At 42.4% G+C, this 25,034-nt stretch overlaps 1 protein-coding gene across 2 annotated transcripts in view; it reads right to left on the bottom strand.

Moving 5' to 3' along the window:
* Window positions 1-8,430: 8,430 nt before the first annotated feature.
* Window positions 8,431-25,034, bottom strand: part of PDLIM1 (PDZ and LIM domain 1) — a 166,710-nt gene continuing 150,106 nt past the window's right edge. For both annotated transcript variants that reach the window (XM_063961559.1, XM_063961558.1), the window contains 2 exons: window positions 9,352-9,463; window positions 8,431-8,842 (listed from right to left, as the gene is read on the bottom strand). In XM_063961559.1, the coding sequence (XP_063817629.1) occupies window positions 8,656-8,842; window positions 9,352-9,463 (299 nt within the window). In that variant the 3' untranslated portion in view covers window positions 8,431-8,655. The remainder of the gene's footprint in view (window positions 8,843-9,351; window positions 9,464-25,034) is intronic.

Here is a 25,034-nt window from a genome sequence, read left to right as displayed (position 1 = left end):
CCTTATTCAGATTCTCTTAATAAGCAGTTAACGGAAGCATGTAAAAATCCAGATAAATGGTTTTCTATGCCTAGCTGGTTTCTGTCTAACTACCAGTTCCTAGAGTCTATGACAACTAAATGGTAAAATCCACCAATAGTGGATTCCTCGGTGTCAAAACTTTCAAAGAAGTTAACCATTCTAGTCCCAGCTGCAACAACGCTTAAAGACCCGTCAGAGCATAAGCTAGAAGTTATGCTAAAGTCAATGTATACAGCAGTAGGGGTGTTGCTTAGACCTGGTTTAGTTGGAAGTTTGGGTTAACAAGGCTGTAGGTGCATGGGCAACACAGCTCAAGTTGGGCCTACAACAGGATCTTCCCTTAGACCAGCGTATACTTCTTGCTGATCACATCTGTGAATCTGCTGAGTATTTAGGTACGGCTGCTATGGAAGTTGGCCAGGTTTGTTCTAGGCTTTCAGCTTCGCTAGTTGCGGCCCGACAGAAGCTTTGGCTGCGTTCTTGGCAAGCAGAGACAACGAGGAATAGAAGCGTTGCCTTACGCTGGCGAGATGTTATTTGGTCCTGAATTGGACAAATGGATTCCTCAGGCTACTGGGGGAAAGTCTGTTTTCCTGTCATTGCCCGCACCAGTTCCTAAATGGAAAAATGCTGGACCAGCATTCAAATCTTTTAGACCTCAGTCCTTTCGAGGCCATGCTAGAGGAACAACAATACAGAGTAGACGTGGCAAAGGACGTGGTTTCCAACAAACCACTAACAGTCGTCAGGACACAAAGTACGCTGACAAGCCCGTTGCATGACGGCCTTCCAGCCCATCTCAGATCTTCAGTTGTGGGAGCACACCTTCAAACCTTTCATTTGGCGTGGTTTCAAACATCCACAGATGGGTGAATCTGCAATTTAGTGTTCAAAGATTACAAAATAGAGTCCCATTGTCTACCACCAATGTGGTTTTTCAAGACAGGCCTGCCTGTGTCAGAAGACAAAAAGGCAGTTCTGCAGACCGCGATTCAATTTCTCGTAGATTCAGCAGTTTTGATTCAGGTTCCAGTTCTCCAACAAGGTCAAGGTTATTATTCCAGTCTTTTTGTAGTACCAAACCCGGACGGCTCGGTCAGACCGATATTGAACCTGCATGAGCTCAATCAGTACGTCACTTACTACAGATTCAAGATGGAATCCCTGCGGTCAGTGATTGCAGGTTTGGAACCACAGGAATTCATGATTTTGCTGGATCTCAAGAATGCGTAATTACACATTCCAATTTGGCCACCGCTTCAGGTGTACTTATGGTTTGCAGTACAACAAAACCATTATCAATTTCAGGCACTACCTTTTGGCCTCTCCTCAGTGCCTCGGGTATTCACAAAAGTGAGGTCTGTGATGATAGCTTATCTCAGATCCCTGGGAGTGATAATAGTTCCGTACTTAGACAACCTTCTCATCAAGGCTCCGTCTCAACGAATACTTCTTCAAAATGCCTTACTAACGTACAATGGGCCTAATTCTGAGTTGATCGCAGCATCAAATTTGTTAGCAGTTGGGCAAAACCATGGGGGTAATTCCAAGTTGATCGCAGCAGGATTTTTGATAGCAATTGGGCAAAACCATGTGCACTGCAGGGGAGGCAGATATAACATGTGCAGAAAGAGTTAGATTTGGGTGGGTTGTTTTATTTCTGTGCAGGGTAAATACTGGCTGCTTTATTTTTACACTGCAAATTAGATTGCAGATTGAACACACCACACCCAAATGTAACTCTCTCTGCACGTTATATCTGCCTCCCCTGCAGTGCACATGATTTTGCCCAATTGCTAACAAAAATCCTGCTGCGATCAACTTGGAATTACCCCCCATGTGCACTGCAGGGGGGACAGATATAACATGTGCAGAGAGAGTTAGATTTGGGTGTTGTGTATTCAAACTGAAATCTAAATTGCAGTGTAAAAATAAAGCAGCCAGTATTTACCCTGCACAGAAACGAAATAACCCACCCAAATCTAACTCTCTCTGCAAATGTTATATCTGCTCCCCCTGCAGTGCACATGGTTTTGCCCAATGGCTAACAAACTTGCTGCTGCGATCAACTCAGAATCACCCCCAATGTACTAGTTCAGCACCGTTGGTTTGTCAATTTAAAAAACTCAGGCCTTGTCCCGGGTCAAGGGATTAAATTTCTAGGAATGATTCTGGATGTGGTGGATCAACTACTTTACCTTCTAGAACAGAAAGCACAAAGTATTCGTCTTCTGGTACAGTTAGTGCTCAGACCACGGACAGTCTCGGTGCATTTGTGCATTAGACTGTTAAGAAAGATGGTGGCACCTTTCGAAGCACTCCAGTTCAGAAGATTTCACTCACATCTCTTTCAACTGGATCTTCTCGCACAGTGGTCAGGCTCTCATCTCCAAATTCATCAGATGGTGCGGTTGTCCCCAAGGGCCAGAGTATCCCTACTCTGGTGGCTCCACATACACAATCTCACCACAGGCAAACGGTTTAGAGTCTGGAATTGGATAATTCTGATGACGGATGCAAGTTTCAGAGGTTGGGGAGCAGTGGTCCTATATTGTCAGCTTCAGGGTCTATGGTCAGACCGAGAAAGAGTGCTGTCAATAAATGTCCTGGAACTCAGGGCAATTTACAACATGCTGCGACAGGCAGTTCACTTGCTCCAGTCTCAGACTGCTCAGGTTCAGTCAGACAACGCGACGGCAGTCGCATACATCAAAAACAAGCAGGGACTCAAAGTCACATGGCCATGTGAGAAGTTGCTCGAATCCTGAATTGGGATGAGCATCACCAAGTGATATTGTCGGCTGTGTTTATTCCAGGAGTGGACAACTGGGAAGCAGATTATCTCACTTGTCAGGATTTTCATCCAGGAGAATGGGCTTTGAATCCTGAGGTGTTTCAGATGTTGGTCCAGCGGTGGGATTACCCACAGATGGATCTAATGGCATCTCACCAAAATCATCAAACAACCCAGTATGTGTCCAGAACAAGAGATCCAAAGGCAGTGGCAGTGGATGCTCTCACAATAGCCTTGTGTATCTATTTACACCATTTCCGCTGCTTCCTCAGTTGCTAAAGTGGATCAAAAGAGTCCACAACCATTATGCTAGTGGCGCCTCATTGGCCTCAGAGAGCATGGTTCTCGGATCTCTGCAGTCTACTCGCAGACGATCTGCGGACGCTTCCGCTACGTCCAGACCTTCTGCAACAGGGTCCATTACTTTACCCCGATTTAGCGCGGTTGCATTTGGCAGGGTGGCTGTTAAAACCACTCTCTTAAGAGGAATGGGCATTCCAGAGTCGGTTATACCAACAATGTTACATGCTAGGAGGCCAGTTACAGCGGCTCATTATCACAGGATTTTGCAAGCTAATATAGGTTGGTGTGAAGCTTGGAAGTTTCTGACATCTTCTTTCCGGTTATCCCGCATTTTGCTGTTTTTACAGGCTGGGCTAGATGGAGGACTACGTTTAGCTACACTAAAGGTGCATGTCTCTGCCTTGTCAATTTTCTTTCAAAGGTGTTCGACTCTTTGACCAACAGTTTACACTTTCCTGCAAGGTGTCCTTAGAGTTTAACCTCTATTTATACCACCTACAGCGCCATGGGACTTGAATCTAGTTTTAGATTTTTTGCAGTCTTCAATTTTTGAACCCTTACAACACGTGTATGTTAAGTTTCTAACTTGGAAAACAGTTTTTCTATTAGCCTTAGCTTCGGCAAGGCGTGTTTTAGAATTAGGTGCGTTGTCATGCAAACCACCGTATTTGGTGTTTCATGATGACAGAGCGGATCTTCGGACGAAGAACCGCTTTTCTACCAAAGGTGGTATCCTCTTTTCACATCAATCAACCAATCGTAGTTCCTGTTTTCAGAAGTTTCAGGAACTCCAGCTACTTTGGATGTGGTATGCGCACTTCACGTTTATCTAGCCCGAACATCAACGATACATAAAACGGATACATTGTTTGTTCTCTATGATGCAGTCAAGATAGGTTGGCCAGCTTCCAAACGGACAGTGGCTAGATGGATTAAGCTGACCATTCATCAGGCTTACTTTCATGCTGGTCTACAGCCGCCTGCATCCGTTTCAGCCCATTCCACGTGTTCTGTGGGAACGTCATGGGCAGCAGGTTGTGGAGCTTCTACGATGCAACTTTGCAGTGCAGCTACATGGTCATCAGTGCACACGTTTATGCGCCTTTTACAAGTTTGATACGTTTGCGGCATCAGCATCTAGCTTTAGCCATCTAGTGTTATGGTGCCAAACAGCTCTCCCGCCCTAGGGGGAAACTTTGGTACATCCCAAGAGTACTCCAGTGACCCCTAGTGGATGAAAAAGAAAATGGGATTTTGGTACTTACCAGAAAAAATATTTTCTTTGAATCCACAGGGGGCAATGGACGCCCACCCAGAGAAGTTTCACCTTGTTTGTGGTAAGTTCAGTAGTTCTTATGGTAACACATTCTCACCGACTTGTTCAAATGTTAAGGTGATTGATATCTATTATTGTGTCAACACTTCTAGTTGTCCCTTATGTTATAATGTTATATGTAATTCTCCATGTTCATCCTCTTGTTCCTGTTCGGCTCAGTAAAAAAACACTGAGTGAGGTACCTTTGGGAGTATGGAGGGGGTGGAGGGTTACTAATTTAAATATTTAAATGTGCCTATCCCTGCTAACGCCCCGTCCATACCCAAGAGTACTCCAGTGCCCCTGTGGATTCAATTTCCCTGGTAAGTACCAAAACCCTATTTTAAGGAGGCTTACGTCCAATTCATAGAAAATAGGACTGATGGGGTAATTCAGAGTTGATCGCAGCAGCAACTTTGTTAGCAGTTGGGCAAAAACATGTGCACTGCAGGAGGGGGCAGATATAACATGTGCAGAGAGAGTTAGATTTGTGTGGGGTGTGTTCAAACTGAAATCTAAATTGCACTGTAAAAATAAAGCAGCCAGTATTTACCATGCACAGAAACAAAATAACCCACCCAAATCTCTCTCTGAAAATGTTATATCTGCCCCACCTGCAGTGCACATGGTTTTGCCCTACTGCTAACAAATATGCTACTGCGATCAACTCTGAATTACCCCCTGAGATCCTAGGGTGCAGAAGTTGAATAGATAGTCCATTGGGACAATATAGTCTTTTTAGTGGCATCTGCCAATTTAATCATAAGTGTTTAGTGAACTTTAGGTAAGGTATAAGAGCTGTCTTTGGGATACAGACCCCAAAAAGCCCAGGATAAAGTTATCTTTAAGGAATTAATAATGTAATCTTGCAAAGACATCCACAAGATTTGTACTTTAGGACCAAATCTTTAGGACTATATGTTCCTCCAGCTCTCCACATTTATAACATTTGGAATTGGCAGCATCCCCTATTAAATATTTAAACTTAGGGGTCTGTGTAAGATCTTTTGGTGCATCTCAGCATAAGACATTGAAATTAATCTTTTGTCTAGAATAAGATTTGCATTTAAAATAGTCTTCAAGAGAGATTTGGAAAGTCCAATGCCCACTTTAACAGACTTACAGTACCTGATTTTATATTAAGTTCGGGTCGGACATGTACATAAATTTGAGAAGTGGAGAACTGGTTCCCAGCCCTATGACAAACACAGCCATCTAGTCTACATTCTTTATCTGTCTCCTTTAGAGATTGTAAGACTTTTTGTATGTAACTATAGGCCTGTAGGAACGGACATGAAGGGATAACTAAAGCAGGGATTTTTCTTTAATCTGAGAATGTGTAAGCAAAAACACACGAGTTCGGTTGTAAGGATTAGTCCTCCGTCATACCACATTTTAAAAATTGGGGAAGATCTATAGGATGGGAAATTTGGATTACCCCATAATGGTAGGACTATAGAAAAATATTTAGATACTTTCAATGGGGTGCGGGCAATTCTCCACGCCATACAAGCGGAGTGTAGCAGTATGTTATTTTTGACCAGCTCTGGAATCGAGTGTGGAAGAGTATGCAAAAGCGATACTAGAATCCAATGTGAATAGAATCCAGATAAATATTATTAGTGCCTTATTTGTGACTAATCTCGTTTACATGGGATGAGCGGAAGCATCTGTAATACGTAAAGACATCTTGAGAAGCAAACCCGTTTGTAAAGATGACATCTACCAGTGTACTTTAATGGGAGATAGGACTACTTTTTTAAAGTCCCAAAAAGTTTTTGGGAAGGGGGGAATATAATTGGAGTCATACAGTTTAGAGAGATGATTAGGGATTTTGATGCCTAGATATATAAAACAATCATTAATGGGTCATTTAAATTGTAAAGAGGTCCCCCAACCAGATTTTGCCCCTGAGAAAAAAGCGAATGCTTCCGTCATAGTGTAATTAATCTTAAACCCTGTCAGCGATTCCAAAGGTTTCCAGCAAGGCAATCACATGAGGTACTGTATGGCTGGTTTTAGATTAGTAAAACACAATAGTATGTCATCGGCAAAGGCCGAAAATTTCACCTCAGTTTGAGCCATTTGAATACCACACCATCTCTGTTTCTTTAGAAAGTGTTGAAAAAGAGGGTCTAGGGCTAAGTTAAATAAAAGCAACAATGGGCACCCCTGCCTCGTACCTCTGAACAAACAAAAGCAGCAGGTATGAAGTGCATTTATAGTCATATAGGCTGTCGGACACTGTTAAATAGTGTGAAAACATGAATAAAAGTTAAACCACACATCTGAAGTCGGAATACTCTGTGCAAGTGTGTCCAGGAGACTCTTAAACACTTTATCCATGTCACAATTAAGGACTATGGCCCAGATTTATCAAGCCTTGGAAAGTGATAACTGCCATGTTACAGGCTGTGTTTTAAAAATTACAGTTAGGAGCTGATTGGTTGTTACTTAATCACCGTGCTATTAATCACTCTTCAAGGCTTGATAAATCTGGGCAATGTTTTCTTTTTCCTGTATGTCAAGTGTCTTAATCATGACAGCTAAAAGTGTCCTGACGTTGTGCAGTGTCGGTTCCTAAAAAAGGCAGTTTGTGCTGGATGTAAAAGTTTACATGGAATCAATTAGAGTTGGGTTGCAAGCATCTTAATAAATATCTTAAAATCCTGATTCAGGAGGAAAATTGGTCTACATGAAGAGACTAAGTTAGGGTCTTTATTAGGCTTGAGAAGTACTATTACCCGTGCGGTGTTAAATTCTAACAGAGATGTTTCCTTCCAAAATGGAATTAAACAATTTATAAAGATACATTGTAACTTGTAATGAGAGAGCATTATAGTAAGCTGCCGTAAAGCAGGCAGGGCCAGGCGTTTTACCAGTGGGCAACGATTTTATAGTTACATCTATTTCTAGGTCTTAGATTGGTTATATGAGGCTCTCCCTGTCATCAGTGGAGAGTTCAGGGAGACCGGCCTGTTCCAAAAATTCCAGCCCTCACACAGAATCATCAGGGGGTGCTGAATACAAATGTTCAAATAATGTGTTATGGCGATGTGAAAAAAAGGAGTATTCTTGGGAAGTGGTTTATACAGCGCCACGGATCTAATACTTGAAAGGCGTCCATTAATAAAGACAAAGTGGATGGAGCCACACGGCCCTGGCCAGGCTGGGGCCACCTGAGACATCCAAAGAGGGGGTCTATAGCAACATTCAGGTCACCACCTAAGATCAGCGAGCATCTTCATTACTCTTATGAGAATATTTCTGGACCATTGTCTGACCTTATCATAATGTCATATTGGCTCACACATTTATTATGAAATAGGTTGTGTACTGTACCTATTGTTCTAATTAAATCGGTTGCCTGTCAACTCCCCCCCCCCCCAAAAAAAAAATATAAAAAAATTAAAAGCATATTCAATAAAAAGCTAAAAAGTATGCTTCAAGAAGGGTTATTAAATTGTTTCCATGCCCTTTATGTACTGTACATTCCACGTGATTGCTGCTAAATGCCTCTCTAAGCGCAAGGCTAAAATATGTCAACTCAAAGCCTGCAAATCTGTGAGGTGCAAACAGATGTTGCGTTTTTATATGGTTCTTTATCCAACTCTAGTTAAGGGCTTTAGTTTTACCACGCTTTCACTTGGAATGTGTTAATGAATCTTACACTTTGTACATGCACATGATTTTGGAGAGCTGTGAAACCTCACATAATCCATGAATGTACAAACTGGTCTTATCAGTAAAGGAGGTAAGTGGCAAAAAATTGCAGCTTGCCTTATATTTCCTAGTTATTTTTGGCCACTTGTACGCCACAACTATAATTGTATACAGATTTTTGTAACGCTTTACAGACGTTTTTACCATATTGAGTTTTGTTGAAGAAAGAGCGCTATATAAACAAAATAATAATTATATTATATCACATTTGCAACTTTTCTACCATCAACAAACTAGATATTGAACTTGTATAAAAACCACGCCACACAATGTGTTTAATAAAGGTTTTCTGTATTGAATATCAACAAAAGTGAAGATGAAAAACCATCAGATGTTGGTTTGAAGTTATCATCATGTAGAAATCGTCCACAGGTATTTTCTGGAAAAGCGTTTACTGCAAACATTCAAGTTTAGGTAAACAGAAGCCTTGCTCAGCATAAAAATTGGATAGATAATGTCAAATTGTTTTCAAAACAGTAGTGGATAAGAACAGAATTGTTTATTTGGGGAATACTGTAACCACATCGTACCCCTCAGGTGGGGTCACACGTTCCCGGGCATGTTTTTCACAGTACATCTTTTCTTCCACAAAAAAGTGCCCTTTTTGCTTCAGGTTTATGCCACAGTCACTGCACACATAGCATTCGGGGTGACGAGGTTTGTCACGAATCTTAACAAAGATGCCCCTGAGAAACAAAGGTTATATTAGATGACTCCGTATAATATCAGACCTCACTGCTGTTCAGGGAGCTTTATTAATATTACAAAAACTGCCCAGGTTACATCCAAAAGATTTCACTGAAAGGTATTTGGTGTTTCTACATGAATCCCATTAACTGCAACCAATACTGCAGCAACACATACAGGGACAGATCAGGTGTCTATCCATAATAAATATCAACTATAGTCTACAGTATTTCATTTGGCCTCCCCAATGTTTACAAACTGAATAGATCTCATACACCTACTCATAGAACACACATCAAGTGACCAGATTCTATATGCTAAACAGATGTCAATCGTAGTTTTCAACAAAACTGGGCCCAAACATCCACACTGGCCATTCAGATCACTATGCCAGGGCTACTTACACATTCTCTGGATTTAACAACTAGAGAGAAAATTGATAAAATATAAGTCTATATGAACAAGAAGGAGTAGCTAAGGTGTAGTATACACATATACAAATACTCACACAATGCCAGATCCACAGTGATCACAGATTGGCAGTTTCTGCCCACTGCCCACAGAGGCTGCCACTTTATTAGCGGGGGCTCTCACACTACGGAAGCCGGAAGGCTTCTCACCTGAAACAGATCATAGAAATTCATTATAAATCCATTTAAAACATATAGACTATTAGATTATACATTTCTATATGTGAAATTTAGAAGATGTAGTGCGATGTGAACGTTAAGTGACAAAACACTATTGTCCATGTTAATGGGCAATATAGTGTTTACGTAAACAAAATATTCATAATGTAATTGTACAGACTTGCATATCAGAGTATCCTAAAATCAACCTAGTACTTGCTTAAAGGAAGCACTAAGACAAACAATAAGTCAGCCTTAATTTAAAGGCTTACTAATAACATTCACAAGTGTATATGCAAAGACTCCCATATCGTGACAGGTGTTTGACATATTTTGCCATTTAGCTGAGTAAGTGGTTTTAGAAAACGTATACTTAAGTTAATATTATTTCCCTGGACATGGCAGTGGATATGAAATCTTTATGAGGACAATATGGCAGATGTATTAACCTGGAGAAGGCATAAGGAAGTGATAAACCAGTGATATGTGCAAGGTGATAAATGCACCAGCCAATCAGATCCTAACTGTTAATTTACATATTGAAGCTGGCCACCGGTTTTTCATACTGACCCGTCATTCTACTCCCTAACTTCCTTCCATGAATCTACAAAGTCATAGCATAAATAAGAACTAGCACAGGGGGACAAACTGGTGCCCACTTCCATGTCCTGATGATAATAATGTAACCCTACCCTCAATACCTTGAACGAGAGCTGTCTATGTATTCTATTAAGGGATGGTTACCTAATAGCTGTGCCTCCACTCAAGCTATGTGTAGTATTTAACTACCGTTAAGGCTTGCTTGAGTAAGCCTGATCTCTATCCTTAGGGGATGATTCCCTTATATCATAGATATATTATCTAATATACCTGTCTCTTTCTTCCAGGATCTTCAGATCAACTTCCAGACGGACCACACACACATGGAAAGTATAACACTTTAATGACCAGTACCAAATGGATTAAGTATACATTAACATTTCATCAATTACACATTCCCCTTTAAGTCATTAATCCATGCTAACCCCCTGTCAATTAGGCCTATACACAGTACCTGCATGCAATACAACAAATCCTTTTTCTTTCAAGACACCCTTAGGTGTTAGAGTGACCCGGGTACTCTTAATATGATAGTGCACTATAAGGGCCCATAAACTTCCTAAAAATAACAGCAGTTAATACAGAATGTCTGACACTATGTTTTAGTATCAACTATCAGTTCTCCCTTCAGTTAAAGAGAAAGATGTTTGGCTCAGTCTACTTATGGTAGCGATTACTTTCTCCTATAAGGTTACTTATAGTTCCTCCTTGGCAGATAACAGAAAGTATCTATTTAGCTCATAGATAGTAACATCAACAGTTGATTACCAAGGAATCTGTATCCTTTCCTCAGTAAAAATGTTACCGTAGTTGTCCAGTATTAAACTAAACTCCTAAGAAGCTGGTATGATAAACCTTTGTTATGCTGCGTCCTTGTGTCCATTTGAAGTAGCTGATGCTTTCTATATTTCAGAGCATATATAGCTTTTCGATTCCTGTATGCCTCAAATTATTGTTGTCTCATAGGATGAGTCTATATTAAATATATCTGCAAGAGATGGTTTCTCTTATCATAGTCACAGCGAGCTCAAATCCTTTAACTTTAAAACTAATAGTCTCTTACGTGTCAGTCCTTCTTACGGGTTCACGAATATACATATAACACAGTTGTATTAAAGTGCCACAAGCTAGTCCTTGAATCGGGATGATATTCTAATCCTTTGTGGCTAAGAGGCTTTAACATCCATCCAATGTCACTGTAGTATGGCTACCTTTAATGTCCTTGACTCTAATTCTGCTAATTCAGGGGCATAAATACACACATTAGGTGGCAGCTTTAGGGTGTTACTTTCTATTTAGCGCTGCGGAACAATGTCTCTGGCTCTCCTTTGACTGATGTGATGCTGATATATGGGGGAGCTTTAAAACTATTTATGAAGCGTTAAACAGTTCAAGTTTCACTCCACTCCTCCTGTTACATATATATACCCAGTGCTTTCTACCTTCTCCTTAGCACTATGATTAAGCCATACATGGAACTGTCATTATAGGTCACTCTGACTACTGTGACCCATTACTATCCTCCTGCTTAATAGCCATTATTGCGGCCTAGCCCTGGAGTCCTTAGTCCCAATATGAAATTGACTATGTACAATAGTCACCTATGGCTTGCTGTGCTTAGTGTAGGGGTAATATAAATGGCTGGATTATGCACTCACACTTCTACCATCTAGTGATGCTGCTGCAGGATGCTCCCCCGACTCCTCCCTTACACTTACAGCCACACAGAATGGAGCCTCTGCTGCTGGTCCTGGCTTCTTTGTTGTGGCTGTCAGAGTCTGTGTCGGTAATAGGTAGGAAGGAACCCTCTCTGTCTCCCTGTCACAGATGTGCCCTTCCAATACTGCTGGGTGAGTTGACGAGCGCTGATCTTGGGTTCTATGAACAGTTCTGAGTCTCAATGCTGCTGTCACCACCTTTACAGTAAGGAAGCCCTGTTCTGGCTACACACACTAAGCACCCTCCGGCCGCCGCAATGTATACCGCTCAGCTCTAATGCGGGCGACGGCCGGAGCAGCAAAAAACTATGTCTTCTCACCAAGGGATATGCAGTCTCTTCCTCAGCTATACTCACAGCACCTCCCCACCCCTCTCTAGTAGTCACATGACCCACTCTGAGGTGATGCCCCGCCCACTGGCAATCACCCCACTAGGTGATTGACAGTTAGGAGCACAAGGACATTAACCCTTTAGATACACTGTGAAACCATAAAATAAGCCTTAATTGTATTCACCACTACATTTACATCAATGTACATACAATTACATATATGTGAACTGTATTATTTACCTCAAAACATGCATACAGTATTACAACATCCATTAACTTTTATATGAATAATATATATGCTTATACTCCATTTTAGTCACCATATTATAACTACCTCAGTATAAGTGTTGTTTAAACCCTAAATCAGGGTTACAATAATAAAACAAAAAGGTAGTATGGTACGTATGACAAGCAGTATCTGATGTCTGGACCTTACATCTGTCTGGCTAGCTACAGGGGATATTATGAGTAAAGGTAGACTAAACTGAAGACAGCAGGTCAAGATTATGGTGTTTGATAATCATATGTAAAGAATGGCTAGATTGCCAACTTTGGGCCTGATTCAGGTTTGGCTGTACGGAGAAAAGCAGCTGCTTCCGTGGAGAGAGCAGCGACACTTACCTATGGTAATGCAGCAGGAGGCATCGGGTATAAGTAGACGCCTCCTGCATGTATGTGTAATCCAGTGCTGCATCTGTGGACGCAGCATCAGATCACTCTGCGATACCATCATCCGGCTGGGTAGCCCTGAGGTTACACAGACCGGCCACCGCAGCTCCATCGCTGAGGTCAAAAGATGGAAACCCTGGTCTCAGCATTCCCACGGTCCGTTTTGTGAAATGAAGACCATGCCATGCCCTCCCTGCCCCCAGGCAGCTGTAGACTATCAATCACCTGACGTATGGAGCCGATTTGCAAGAGATGTCTCAGGACCCATACTGCACGCGCATAATATACTGAACATTGGTACACTGCTTTGCCAGCATAATGACCGGACATGAATCAAGCCCATCATCTGGAGATGTTACAAATCCTATGAGGCATAAACGGAGTTCTGTAATTGTTATTATTGTCATTTATGAGTATATTTGGCCTTAATGTAGCTGGTGATTCATTTCCTAACTACCCCCAGTGTCCAACCTTAGGTCTAGGGTAAGCAGTTAAGCATCTAAAGCCCTAGACTTTTGTACATAAGACAACAGACCGCATTTGACATCCAGTATACGCCACCTTAATGGCATTGTATGACACTGACCAAGCAGACAGCACACATAACCATGTATAACCTCTTCATGACCCTTATTACCATCTCTCCACCGGATCCATGAATATTGCTCCATCATCTTACAGAGGGTCACTTTTTTTAACATGGAAAAATCTAATTCTAATTAGCATTTGTTTGGATCTTAACCAGGGAAAATTCTTGCCAAAGGTTTAGCCCAGGGTAGCCATAAGGACCTTACTCTCTCATGGGTGCAGGAAAGATGGATGGGTTAATATAAAAAGAATCTGCATTAACCTGTGCTCCTATGTCTGGAACATAGGAGCATTGGGAACCTCTTTGGTACCCAATGCAAGGCTATGGTCCACAAGAATCCTAATAACATTTGAAACTAACAGCTTTGTATAAAGTGAAGTACGCAAAAAGGGCACAAAAGGAAAAAATCTCTCTTTTATATATATATATATATATATATATATATATATATATATATATTTTCAGCACTTTTAACATCCTGACACGTTTACATACATGGCTGTACTACTATTAGAGGCTCTTTTACTTAAGGCTACGTGGATAGTAAGTGTCCTTTGAGCTTGCTTTGTTTATGGACAAAGGTAAAACAGATATGAGCAAGGTGACTGCAATATCCACATATAACAATGACTGTGCCATCTGCCCCTCATAGTAAGAGAACATGCAACTGAGCGCGTAGCGACAGACGTGAGCAGCATTTACACCAATGTGACATGTAGCAATTGCTAAACATGCTCTACCTGGCTCTCTAATATCTCCGGCTGTAGGACCTGTGAATAAATGTTCTGTGCCATCAAAAGCTGGCAACGGGGAAAGATTGTTTAATTATATGAATCATTATTTTTAAACTTAAGATACACCGACTTGGAAGTTCATTTTGTAACGTACATCTTTATAATAAAAGACATATGGGGGAGAGGTATCAAACTTTAGAGAGATACAGTGGAGATTTTGCTCATAGCACCCAATCATATTCCAGGTATCATCATCGCTCTAAAGTTTGATACATCTCTCCCATACATAAATGAAATAACATGAGAAAAATAGTTTTATAGACACTTGTTCATTTCTTAGGAAACTGCATATTAAAAAAAGTACTGAACAGCTGGACCCAATTGTGTTGTCGGAAACTTTATTTTTATTATTTATTATACATTGTACTTAGAACCTGTAATATGTGTGGCACTCAGGGTCCGCAAATATGATACAATAGAACTGCCTGTGTGTGTTCCAGCATTAACGGGTCTATGAACTAAGCCTTGGAGAGAGATATAGTGGAGAGATATAGGAATCTATGTACTTTGTCTTGGAGAGAGATATATTACCAGCCAATCAGCTCCCAGCTGCCATGTTACAGGCTGTGTTTGAAAAATGACAGGAGCTAGATGGTTTGGTACTTTACTGTATCTCCAGAGCGGTCTTTTCATATGGGCTCAATGGGCAGTTGCCCAAGGGCCCCAGGAGTGTAAGGGCCCTAGGCTGATAGCTGAGGGCCCCCTTTTCCAGGGTACCAGATTTTTAAATTCGGCCCTGGGGAACCAGAGATATCTGACTTCAAAGCAGTGGTCCCATGATCTGAGCCTGTTGATTGCTCTTCCTAGCCAGATATCTCGGGTTCTGTCTGACAGATTTTTGCTGAGTGTATACTCCAAAATCTGGTACTCTCCCCTTTCAGTGGAAACTGGCAGCTTGTCTCTACTAGGACCAGTACCAGAGATTTCAGCCTTCCAACAGCTGGTCCCTGCTCCAGCTCCACACACCCGATATGCAGTTTTATATTTCCGTCAGTGGTTTGCTCTGGTTCCTGAACTCTGATCCCCAAGTACCCAGTACTTCCTGAAAGGTGGGACTCTCTAGCTTTTTATCCCATTGAAAGCTAAGAAATCTATTTCCAGGAACTGGAGATATCTGCAGTCAAGCAAGCTGCCCTCTCACCGGAAAATGATGAATATTAAGCCCACTCAATCCAACTCCTCCCTGCATATAAAACACCCCCTACCACCATGGAAGTCATAACACGGGGCTTCTTCATTCAGCCCCATGTCCCTTCTACAGTTTAGTGTTCTCCCTCCCACCATCTGTGCTGCCACTGATAGCAGCCCCCACCCCTACCGCTGGAGGATGGGTAGGGGCCCCAGTGCGCTGCTTTGCCCAGGGGCCTGCACTGCTGTTAAAATGGCCCTGTGTATGTCCGTCCACTTTATATCTCTCGAAGGATTAGTACATAGACCCCATAGTTTTTGAAATGACAGTTAGTAGCTGAATGGTTGTTCTGAGCAACTTCTCCACTTTATCTCTCTCCAACGCTTGATACATCTACCTGCAAACATGTAGGTCTGTTGTGCTACTGATATTTCACTACCTCCACTCACATTCCCTTGTGTGAGAGACCATGCAATTTACCCTACACATTCAACAACTTGAAACGTCACCATCCATGGGAGTCAATCCAATTACTGCAGGTGCGAGTTGGCTTGTGCAAATTTGCATTCCATTGTCCTTTCAAAATCACGCACAGATGAAAAGTAGGGAACATTTTAATTATAAGGTAAAATGCAGGACTTGCTTTAGACGCCCTCGTACAGCCCCCCCTATTGACTAATTAGACAATCGGAAGTTTTCAATTCTATTAATTAGGCCATTAATTACATGTCATTATTGGGGTTACAAAAAGTTGCATCAAATTTTCCCAAAGTCAACTTTATTTGTTTCTAAATTTAAAGTGGCCTCAGATTACCCCAAAGTCACCTTTTTTTTCTTTTGCATTTTTGTTTATTAATTTGTAATTAAACAAAAAAAAAAAGTTTCCTTTTTATAATTTTTCATTTTCAAAACAAATGCACAAGTCAGCCATTTGACACCTTTTAAGAACCTCTAGCACTTTCTTTATGGCAACTAACAGCCTTCTATATGATTCTGCTATCTTAGTTGTGTTTATAGGGTCCAGAACAGTTTTCCTACTTTTTCATGCACTTCTCCCAGATCACTTTTTTTTTAAACTTGCGCTGCCTGGCCACAAGTACCACGAATTGGCATTTCTAATTGGATGTAGCATTTCTCGGGTACGTGCATTCGGGAAATGCTTGCAAGTTTTATGATGCAAGTTTGCTTTTGCAATCCCGCACCTAACTGGATTGAGCTCCATGTCTTGACTAAATGGTTCACAGATCCAGTTACTTGAAGGCCCCCCAGAAAAACAGATTTACTATGTTTGGGCAACATAAAGAGGTTTCTACTGTCAAATAAAATAAATTTATTGACCTGCAGGTGTCCTTCTAATACTTTGCTTTTTAATTTTATTTTCCTTCAAAACAGATTATACAGAATATGTACAATATACACTGTCTCCCCTATGCAGCTGGTTGGCTAGTTACTAAATATGTGCTTCTCTACCTAAAGGCAACCATAAGGTTGATTGGGCCGATTGTACAGTGTATGGCCAACACCGAACGTCAATTATTACTCGGTTGGGCAGGAGAGAACTTTCAGTATGCTGCTCGGATCTGACAGTGGATATACTCAATATCACACCAAGAGACCAAATTATCTGGCAGCATATGGCACCACATTGATTTCACTTTTGTCAGATATTATAGTGAGGTGTACTGAATGCTTGTAAGTGAAGTCGTATGGCATGATGTAAATAAGTATAGTCCATCAGTAAATATTACTGCAGTATTGATGTTCTATGTGTACCACATCTATGTAGACTGCTATTAGTATAAACAGTCTAATAGAGCAGGCAAGGAATACTAGACAATAACAACTGTATCTATGACATAAAACAGAAATAAACCAGACTGTTACCACAATATGTAGACAAAAGTGATTAGACACTGACTGCAGATAGATCAACAAGATTTTATTTACATCAGTACTTTGTAGGTCCACCACTTTGCAGTAATCACTAGGACACCCTTCTTGCCAAATTGTCCACAAGTTCCTGGACAACAGCAGGTGGTATGTTTTGCCATTCCGCCTTAAGTACAGTGACCAACTGTGGCACTGAAGAAGGTCGTCCTAGAAACGCACCCGCTGCTCCAATTCGTCCCAGAGTTTCTCAATGGGGTTAAGATCTGGACTCTGAGCTGGCCCGTCCACGCATTGTCATCCTAATAAAAACGTAAAATCTAACTCTCTCTGCACATGTTATATCTGCCTCCCCTGCAGTGCACATGGTTTTGCCCAACTGCTAACAAAAATCCTGCTGCGATCAACTCAGAATTACCCCCCAGGTCCGGTTTTAGAAGCTTTGGTAAATCTACCCCCATTGAATGAAACACTGCAAATACACTGCATACTCAATAACATGTTAGTACTGTATCAGGAAACATTTCTCATTACCTAGTGTGTTGGCATGTGGATATGTTCATTTTTAAATTAAATGATAGGAATTTAAAAGTGAAATATAGTATAAAACAAGATTTTATAATTTAGTGTAATTAGAATGACTTAATATATTTAAACTCCTGTAAAGAAAATAGGATTTTAATACCTACCGGTAAATCCTTTTCTCCTAGTCCGTAGAGGATGCTGGGGTCCACTTCATGACCATGGGGTTTAGACGGTTCCGCAGGAGCCATGGGCACTTTAAGACTTTTCAAGGGTGTGAACTGGCTCCTCCCTCTATGCCCCTCCTCCAGACCTAAGTTATAGGAACTGTGCCCAGGGAGACGGACATTTCGAGGAAAGGATTTACTTTATACTAATGGTGAGATTCATACCAGCTCACACCTCAACCATGCCGCACAACATGGCATTCAACATAACACACGCCAACAGGCATGAACCAATTACAGCAACATGCTGAAACTAATATAACACAACTTGTGTAACTCTAATAAACAAAACTGCAGATAAAGTACGCACTGGGTCGGGCGCCCAGCATCCTCTACGGACTAGGAGAAAAGGATTTACCGGTAGGTATTAAAATCCTGTTTTCTCATACGTCCTAGAGGATGCTGGGGTCCACTTCATGACCATGGGGTTTATACCAAAGTTCCAGTACGGGCGGGAGAGTGCGGATGACCCTGCAGCACCGATTGACCGAACTTGAGGTCCTCATCGGCCAAGGTGTCAAACTTGCAGAACTTTGCAAAGGTGTTTGACCCTGACCAAGTAGCTGCTCGGCAAAGTTGTAATGCCGAGACCCCCCCGGGCAGCAGCCCAGGATGAGCCCACCTTCCTAGTAGAATGGGCCTTCACCGACGTCGGTAACTGCAATCCAGCCGTAGAATGAGCCTGCCGAATCGTACCTCTGATCCAGAGCGCAATAGTCTGCTTGGAAGCAGGACACCCAATCTTGTTGGGAGCATATAGGACAAACAGAGCCTCTGTTTTCCTTATCCGAGCTGTTCTAGCTACATAAATCTTCAAAGCCCTAACCACATCTAGAGACTTTGACTCAGTGAACGTGTCAGTAGCCACTGGCAGCACAATAGGTTGGTTTATGTGGAAAGACGAAACCACCTTTGGAAGAAAATGTTGGCGAGTTCACAACTCTGCCCTATCTTCATGAAAGATCAGGTAAGCGCTCCTGCGAGACAAGGCCCCCAACTCCAACAACCGCCTTGCGGATGCCACGGCCAAAAGCATCACCACTTTCCAAGTGAGAAACTTTAACTCTATCTCCTGTAGAGGTTCAAACCAATGTGATTGAAGGAACTGCAACACCACATTAAGGTCCCAAGGTGCCACTGGAGGCACAAATGGAGGCTGGATGTGCAGAACCCCTTTCACGAAGATCTGAACTTCCGGAAGAGACGCCAATTGTTTTTGAATGAAAACTGATAAGGCCGAAATCTGGACCTTGATTGAACCCAATCTAAGGCCCGCATCCACACCAGCCTGCAGAAAATGGAGAAAACGTCCCAACTCAAACTCTTCCGTAGGAGCCTTCTTGTATTCACCCCAAGACACATATTTGCTCCAAATACGGTGGTAATGTTTAGACGTTACTCCTTTCCTGGCCTGAATAAGAGTGGGGATGACTTCCTTGGGAATACCCCTTCGGGCTAGGATCCGGCGCTCAACAGCCATGCCGTCAAACGTAGCCGCGGTAAGTCTTGATACACGCACGGCCCCCGCTGCAGCAGGTCCTTGTGAGGAGGAAGAGGCCGAGGATCTTCTATGAGCAACTCCTGAAGATCTGGGTACCAAGCCCTCCTTGGCCAGTCTAGGGCAATGAAGATTGCTCGAACTCTTGTTCTTCTTAGTATCTTGAGAACTTTTGGGATCAGCGGAAGTGGAGGGAAGACATATACCGACCGGAATACCATATGCAAAGTTCAAGCCCTTCTCTACACACTCGGCGCAACACACAGAAATGCGTCCCTTAATTTGTTTCTTTGGATGTCAATCTTCCTCCTCGCACTTCTTCTATTGGAAAGTCTCTGATCCGTAAGCTCCGAAAAAATATGAAAAAAAAAACAACAACCACCAATGTGTAGTTCCTTCTTATCTGCAAATAGTCTCTGTGTAAAATGTCTCTATAGTAAGATCAAAGCTTCAGCGTACCAAGACTCTTATAAACAAATATCAATATATGGCTTAAAGGTATCTTTTATCCTCTTTTTCCTCTAAACTCGTGTTAACTTCACCACATAGTGTAACAACTTGAAAAACATGTTTGAGTAAAGGATAGTCCAATTGGGAACGTACCCCAAAACTCACACAATAAGTGCAGACTGTAAACACATCTAGGTATCTTTGGGGTATAATGCACTGCGTACCCGAACTCACAATGTATGACGTGGGATAACTCTTATAAAAGGTATCTTTCGAAGACAGTGATTCAGTGTTCCTTTCTCCACTCGGAAATCTTATGTGCTCAGTGTAAATATATAAAAAAATAAAAAAATAAATTTTTTGTGCAGTATATTTTGGTAAGTTGATTTGAAGAAAATGATAAGTGCTCAAAAAGTATGTCCTTCACCACTTTCCTTTGTATGAAGGATTCACCGCGAGGTGTGTAGAAGAAAGAGACAAATTTGTCAAAAATAGAGGGAGTCAACTGGGATGCGTACCCCACAACTCACACAGGAAATGCTGATTATAAACACATCTAGGTATCTTTAAATCAATTCATATTGCGTACCCGGACTCACACTGTAAACTATGTGATGATTCTCATAAAGGTATCTTTAGAGGCCCAGTTATTCTCATCCAATGGATCTTCAACTATTAATATAGTCGCTCAGGAAAAGAAAAAATGAAACAGGAAAGGAAAATGTGTAGTAGGTTCTAAAATCAAAGGGTGAACTTAATGGTATTGCTCAAACTGAAGCGTACCCCACTCACACTAATCGCAAGTGATATATACACATCAAGGTAACTTTAGGTGTTCTTATGTTGAAAAAAATGCATTCAAACCGGAAATAAGTGCCCAAAAGAGAAACTGGTCATAGGGGAATGCGTACCACAACACTCACAGGAACAGTGAAAGAACCAAACATATCATGGTATCTTTAACATGTGTAGTTTCCACATATATCTCGTACCCCGACTCACACTCTGAAGTGATATGCTGCTCCTATCAAGGTATCTTTTCCAAATGGTCAGTGGAATGCCCCCTTCTCCAATTTATATCCTCCAAAACAGCATGTATCCACCATTTATTCCATAAAAACCAACGATTTATTTGAACAAAACGATAAAAAGGTCCACAGTCAGAAAAAACAACTGTCCAAATAAAAAACAAAAATAAAAGATTTTCCAGATAAAATAGATGTTGGCTACTCACACTCCTGATAGCAGTATCAACGCGTTTCGGTCATGCGACCTTTATCAAGATAATGTGGAGTGTGCAGGAGCCAAATATTTAAACTAAGAGTAGCCAATGAAATTACTACAGGAAATGACATCATGTAATTAATACAAATGTGTCTAAAAATCAAATTTCTGCATAAGCAAATCCTAACTGATCATAAGATCTATTTAGCTCAAATAGAAATATTGTCTATCTTTTTATAAACAGCCCCCTTGGGCAACATTCAATCACTAAAAACTTATCCTAATGGTCTAATTACGTTGCAGCAGGTCCTTGTGAGGAGGAAGAGGCCGAGGATCTTCTATGAGCAACTCCTGAAGATCTGGGTACCAAGCCCTCCTTGGCCAGTCTAGGGCAATGAAGATTGCTCGAACTCTTGTTCTTCTTAGTATCTTGAGAACTTTTGGGATCAGCGGAAGTGGAGGGAAGACATACACCGACCGGAATACCCACTGGGCCACCAGTGCATCCACTGCTATTGCTTGAGGGTCTCTTGACCTGGAACAATATCTCTGAAGCTTCTTGTTGAGACGAGATGCCATCATGTCTACTTGAGGAACTCCCCTGAGACTTGTCACCTCTGCGAAGACTTCTTGGTGGAGGCCCCACTCTCCTAGATGGAGATCGTGTCTGCTGAAGAAGTCTGCTTCCCCGTTGTCTACTCCCGGAATGAAAATCGCTGACAGAGCCTTTACATGTCTTTCTGCCCAGAGGAGGATCTCTGGCACCTCTGACATTGCCGCTCTGCTTTTCGTTCCACCCTGCCTGTTAATGTACGCGACTGCTGTTACATTGTCCGACTGGATCTGCACGGGATGATCTTGAAGAAGATGTACCGCCTGTCGAAGGCCGTTGTAAATGGCTCTCAATTCCAGAACGTTTATGTGAAGGCAGGCTTCCTGACTTGACCATTTTCCTTGGAAGCTTTCCCCCTGTGTGACAGCTCCCTAGCCTCGGAGACTTGCATCCGTTGTTATTAGGACCCAGTCGTGAATCCCAAACCTGCGTCCCTCTAGTAGGTGAGAACTGTGTAGCCACCACAGGAGCGAAATCCTGGCTTTGGGGGACAGGATTATTTCCCGGTGCATGTGTAGGTGGTATCCGGACCACTTGTCCAACAGGTCCCACTGGAAAACTCTGGCATGAAATCTGCCAAACTGTATGGCCTCGTAGGCCGCTACCATTTTCCCCAACAACCGAATGCATTGATGGATCGACACGCTTGTTGGTTTCAATATTCGTTTGACCATTTTCTGGATTTCCAGAGCCTTTTCCACTGGAAGAAAATACTCTCCGTACTTCTGTGTCCAGAATCATCCCTAAAAAGGACAATCTTGTCGTCGGTTCCAACTGCGACTTTGGAAAATTGATGATCCAACCGTGTTGTTGGAGTATTGACAGGGAGAGTGCGATGTTGTGCACCAACTGTTTCCTGGATCTCGCTTTTATCAGGATATCGTCCAGATAAGGAATTATATTGACTCCTTTTTGACGAAGGAGGACCATCATCTCTGCCATCACCTTGGTGTATACCCTCGGTGCCGTGGAGAGTCTGAACGGCAACGTCTGGAACTGGTAATGACAATCCTGTATTGCGAATCTCAGATAAGCTTGGTGAGGAGGATAAATGGGAACATGCAAGTAAGCATCCTTTATGTCTACTGACACCATGAAGTCCCCCTCCTCTAGACTGGAAATCACTACCCTCAGGGATTCCATCTTGAACTTGAACCTTTTCAGGTAGAGATTCAGATTTTTCAGGATTAAAAATCGGTCTGACCGAGCCTTCCGGCTTTGGAACTACGAAGAGGCTTGAATAAATTCTCCTTGCTGTGACAAGGGTACCAGGACAATGACCTGATCCTGACATAATTTTTGAATTGCCATTGTTACTGCCTCTCTTTCTGTAAGAGAAGCTGGCAAGGTCGATTTGAAAAATCGGCAAGGGGGGATGTCTTGAAACTCTAGTTTGTACCCATAGGACACTATTTGTAAGACCCATGGGTCCAGGCCAGATTGAATCCAGATTTGACTGAAAAGTTTCAGACATGCTCCCACCCGAGCGGACTCCCGCAAGGGAGCCCCAGCGTCATGCTGCAGATTTGGCAGAAGCAGGGGTTGACTTCTGCTCCTGCGATCCGGGAGACGCTGCGGATTTCTTTCCTTTTCCCCTTCCTCTACCTGCAAAAAAAGGGGGAACCTTTGGCCTTTTTATATTTGTTGGGCCGAAAGGACTGCATGTGAGAGTGATGTGTCCTTTTCACCGGTGTAGGAGCATGAGGCAAGAATGTCGACTTACCTGCGGTAGCCGCCGAGACTTAAGCATCCAGCCCATCACCAAACAAGGCCTCACCTTTATACGGGAGAGCCTCCATATTTCTTTTGGAATCTGCATCAGCATTCCACTGGCGAATCCACAACGCCCTCCGAGCCGATACTGCCATGGTAGCGGTTCTTGATCCCAAGAGACCAATATATTTTATGGTTTTTAGTACGTACGCAGCAGAGTCTTTGATATGACCTAATGTTAGGAGTATCTCGTCTCCATCTATTGTGTCAATGTCTAATGACAAGTTTTCTGACCACTTTTCAATAGCACTACTCACCCACGCACAGACAGTGGTAGGCCTGAGTAGTGTCCCATTGGCCACATCAATAGATTACCTCACTCACTTGCGGTCTGTCGGCTCCTTAAGTGAAGCCATTCCAGGCGCAGGGAGAAACACCTTTTCTCTTTTATGACAGGGCCCTGTCTAAAATGCGGGGTGACTCCCACCTTTTGGAAAAAGGTAAGCTGCCTGAATTCCTTTTGGGAATCTGAAATTTCTTTTCAGGTTAAAACAGACTCCCTCCAAGAGACTGTTCAACTCCTGAGGTGGAGGGAAAATTACATTACTTCTTTACTAAAGTAAACCCTCTCCTTGTGGTAAAAGAGGGGACTTCGTAACTTCTAACACCTCCTTTATAGCTAAAACAAGTTTTGAATGCTTTTTTACTAACTTAGGACCTATTCCCCTGGAATCACTAGTGTCGACACAGGAATCAGAGTCCGTGTCGGTATCAGTTTGTAGTAGTTGTGCAAATTTGTATGTGACCCAGAGGGGTCCCTGTGGATGAAAGGCAGAACTATTAAAAATCACATCTTCAACAGATTTTATTCAGTTTTCTGTATGAGATTCAGTCCAACCTCTTACTGATATGATTCACACTATGATGTAACCTTTCACCCAGTCAGGCTCTTGGTGTCATATTACACCTCTGTTTCCCTAACATGTCTCCCACAGACTGAGGAAGAATTCCCTGCCTCAGACTTGTCACACACGTGCAACAACCACACCACAGACACTCCGGGAATTACAGGGGACAGACCCACAGTAAAATCTGCCAGAGGGACACAGATAGGATTTGCCAGCTCACAACCCAGCGCCAGTAACACAATATCTGTGAACACAAAATGCCCACTGACATGCAGCGCTTTTATAATGTTAATCACACAATTATATAGCACCAAATTCACTGTGGCCCCCTGTTTTGCACCCTGATACTTGTTCAGCAGTGGAGGAGGACCAGCGTTGTTCTCTGCAGCCTGGAAGGAGAGAAAATGGCGCTGAGCAGTGTGCTGGCTGACTGAGGAGGAAGCTCCACTCTTCAGTGGTGTGTTTCTCCTCAGCTTTTATGAGGTAAATGTTTATACTGGCGGGGGTAGGACTGTGCCTTGGCATCTTATGCCCCTTTTCAGCCAGTTTTATAAGGTATTATGCTGCCCAGGGCGCCCCCCCCCAGCACCCTGCACTCTGCAGTGCCTGTGTATGTGTGGGCAACATGGCGCGCTGCGCTCCCGCCAGACACGCGGTACCTTTAGCCGTCACCTTGATTGAAGATCTCT

Source organism: Pseudophryne corroboree, chromosome 3 (genome assembly GCF_028390025.1).
Source record: "Pseudophryne corroboree isolate aPseCor3 chromosome 3, aPseCor3.hap2, whole genome shotgun sequence".
NCBI classification, from domain to species: domain Eukaryota; kingdom Metazoa; phylum Chordata; class Amphibia; order Anura; family Myobatrachidae; genus Pseudophryne; species Pseudophryne corroboree.
Note: the sequence above shows the minus strand (reverse complement) of the source record. Positions and strands in the feature narration are given on the sequence as shown.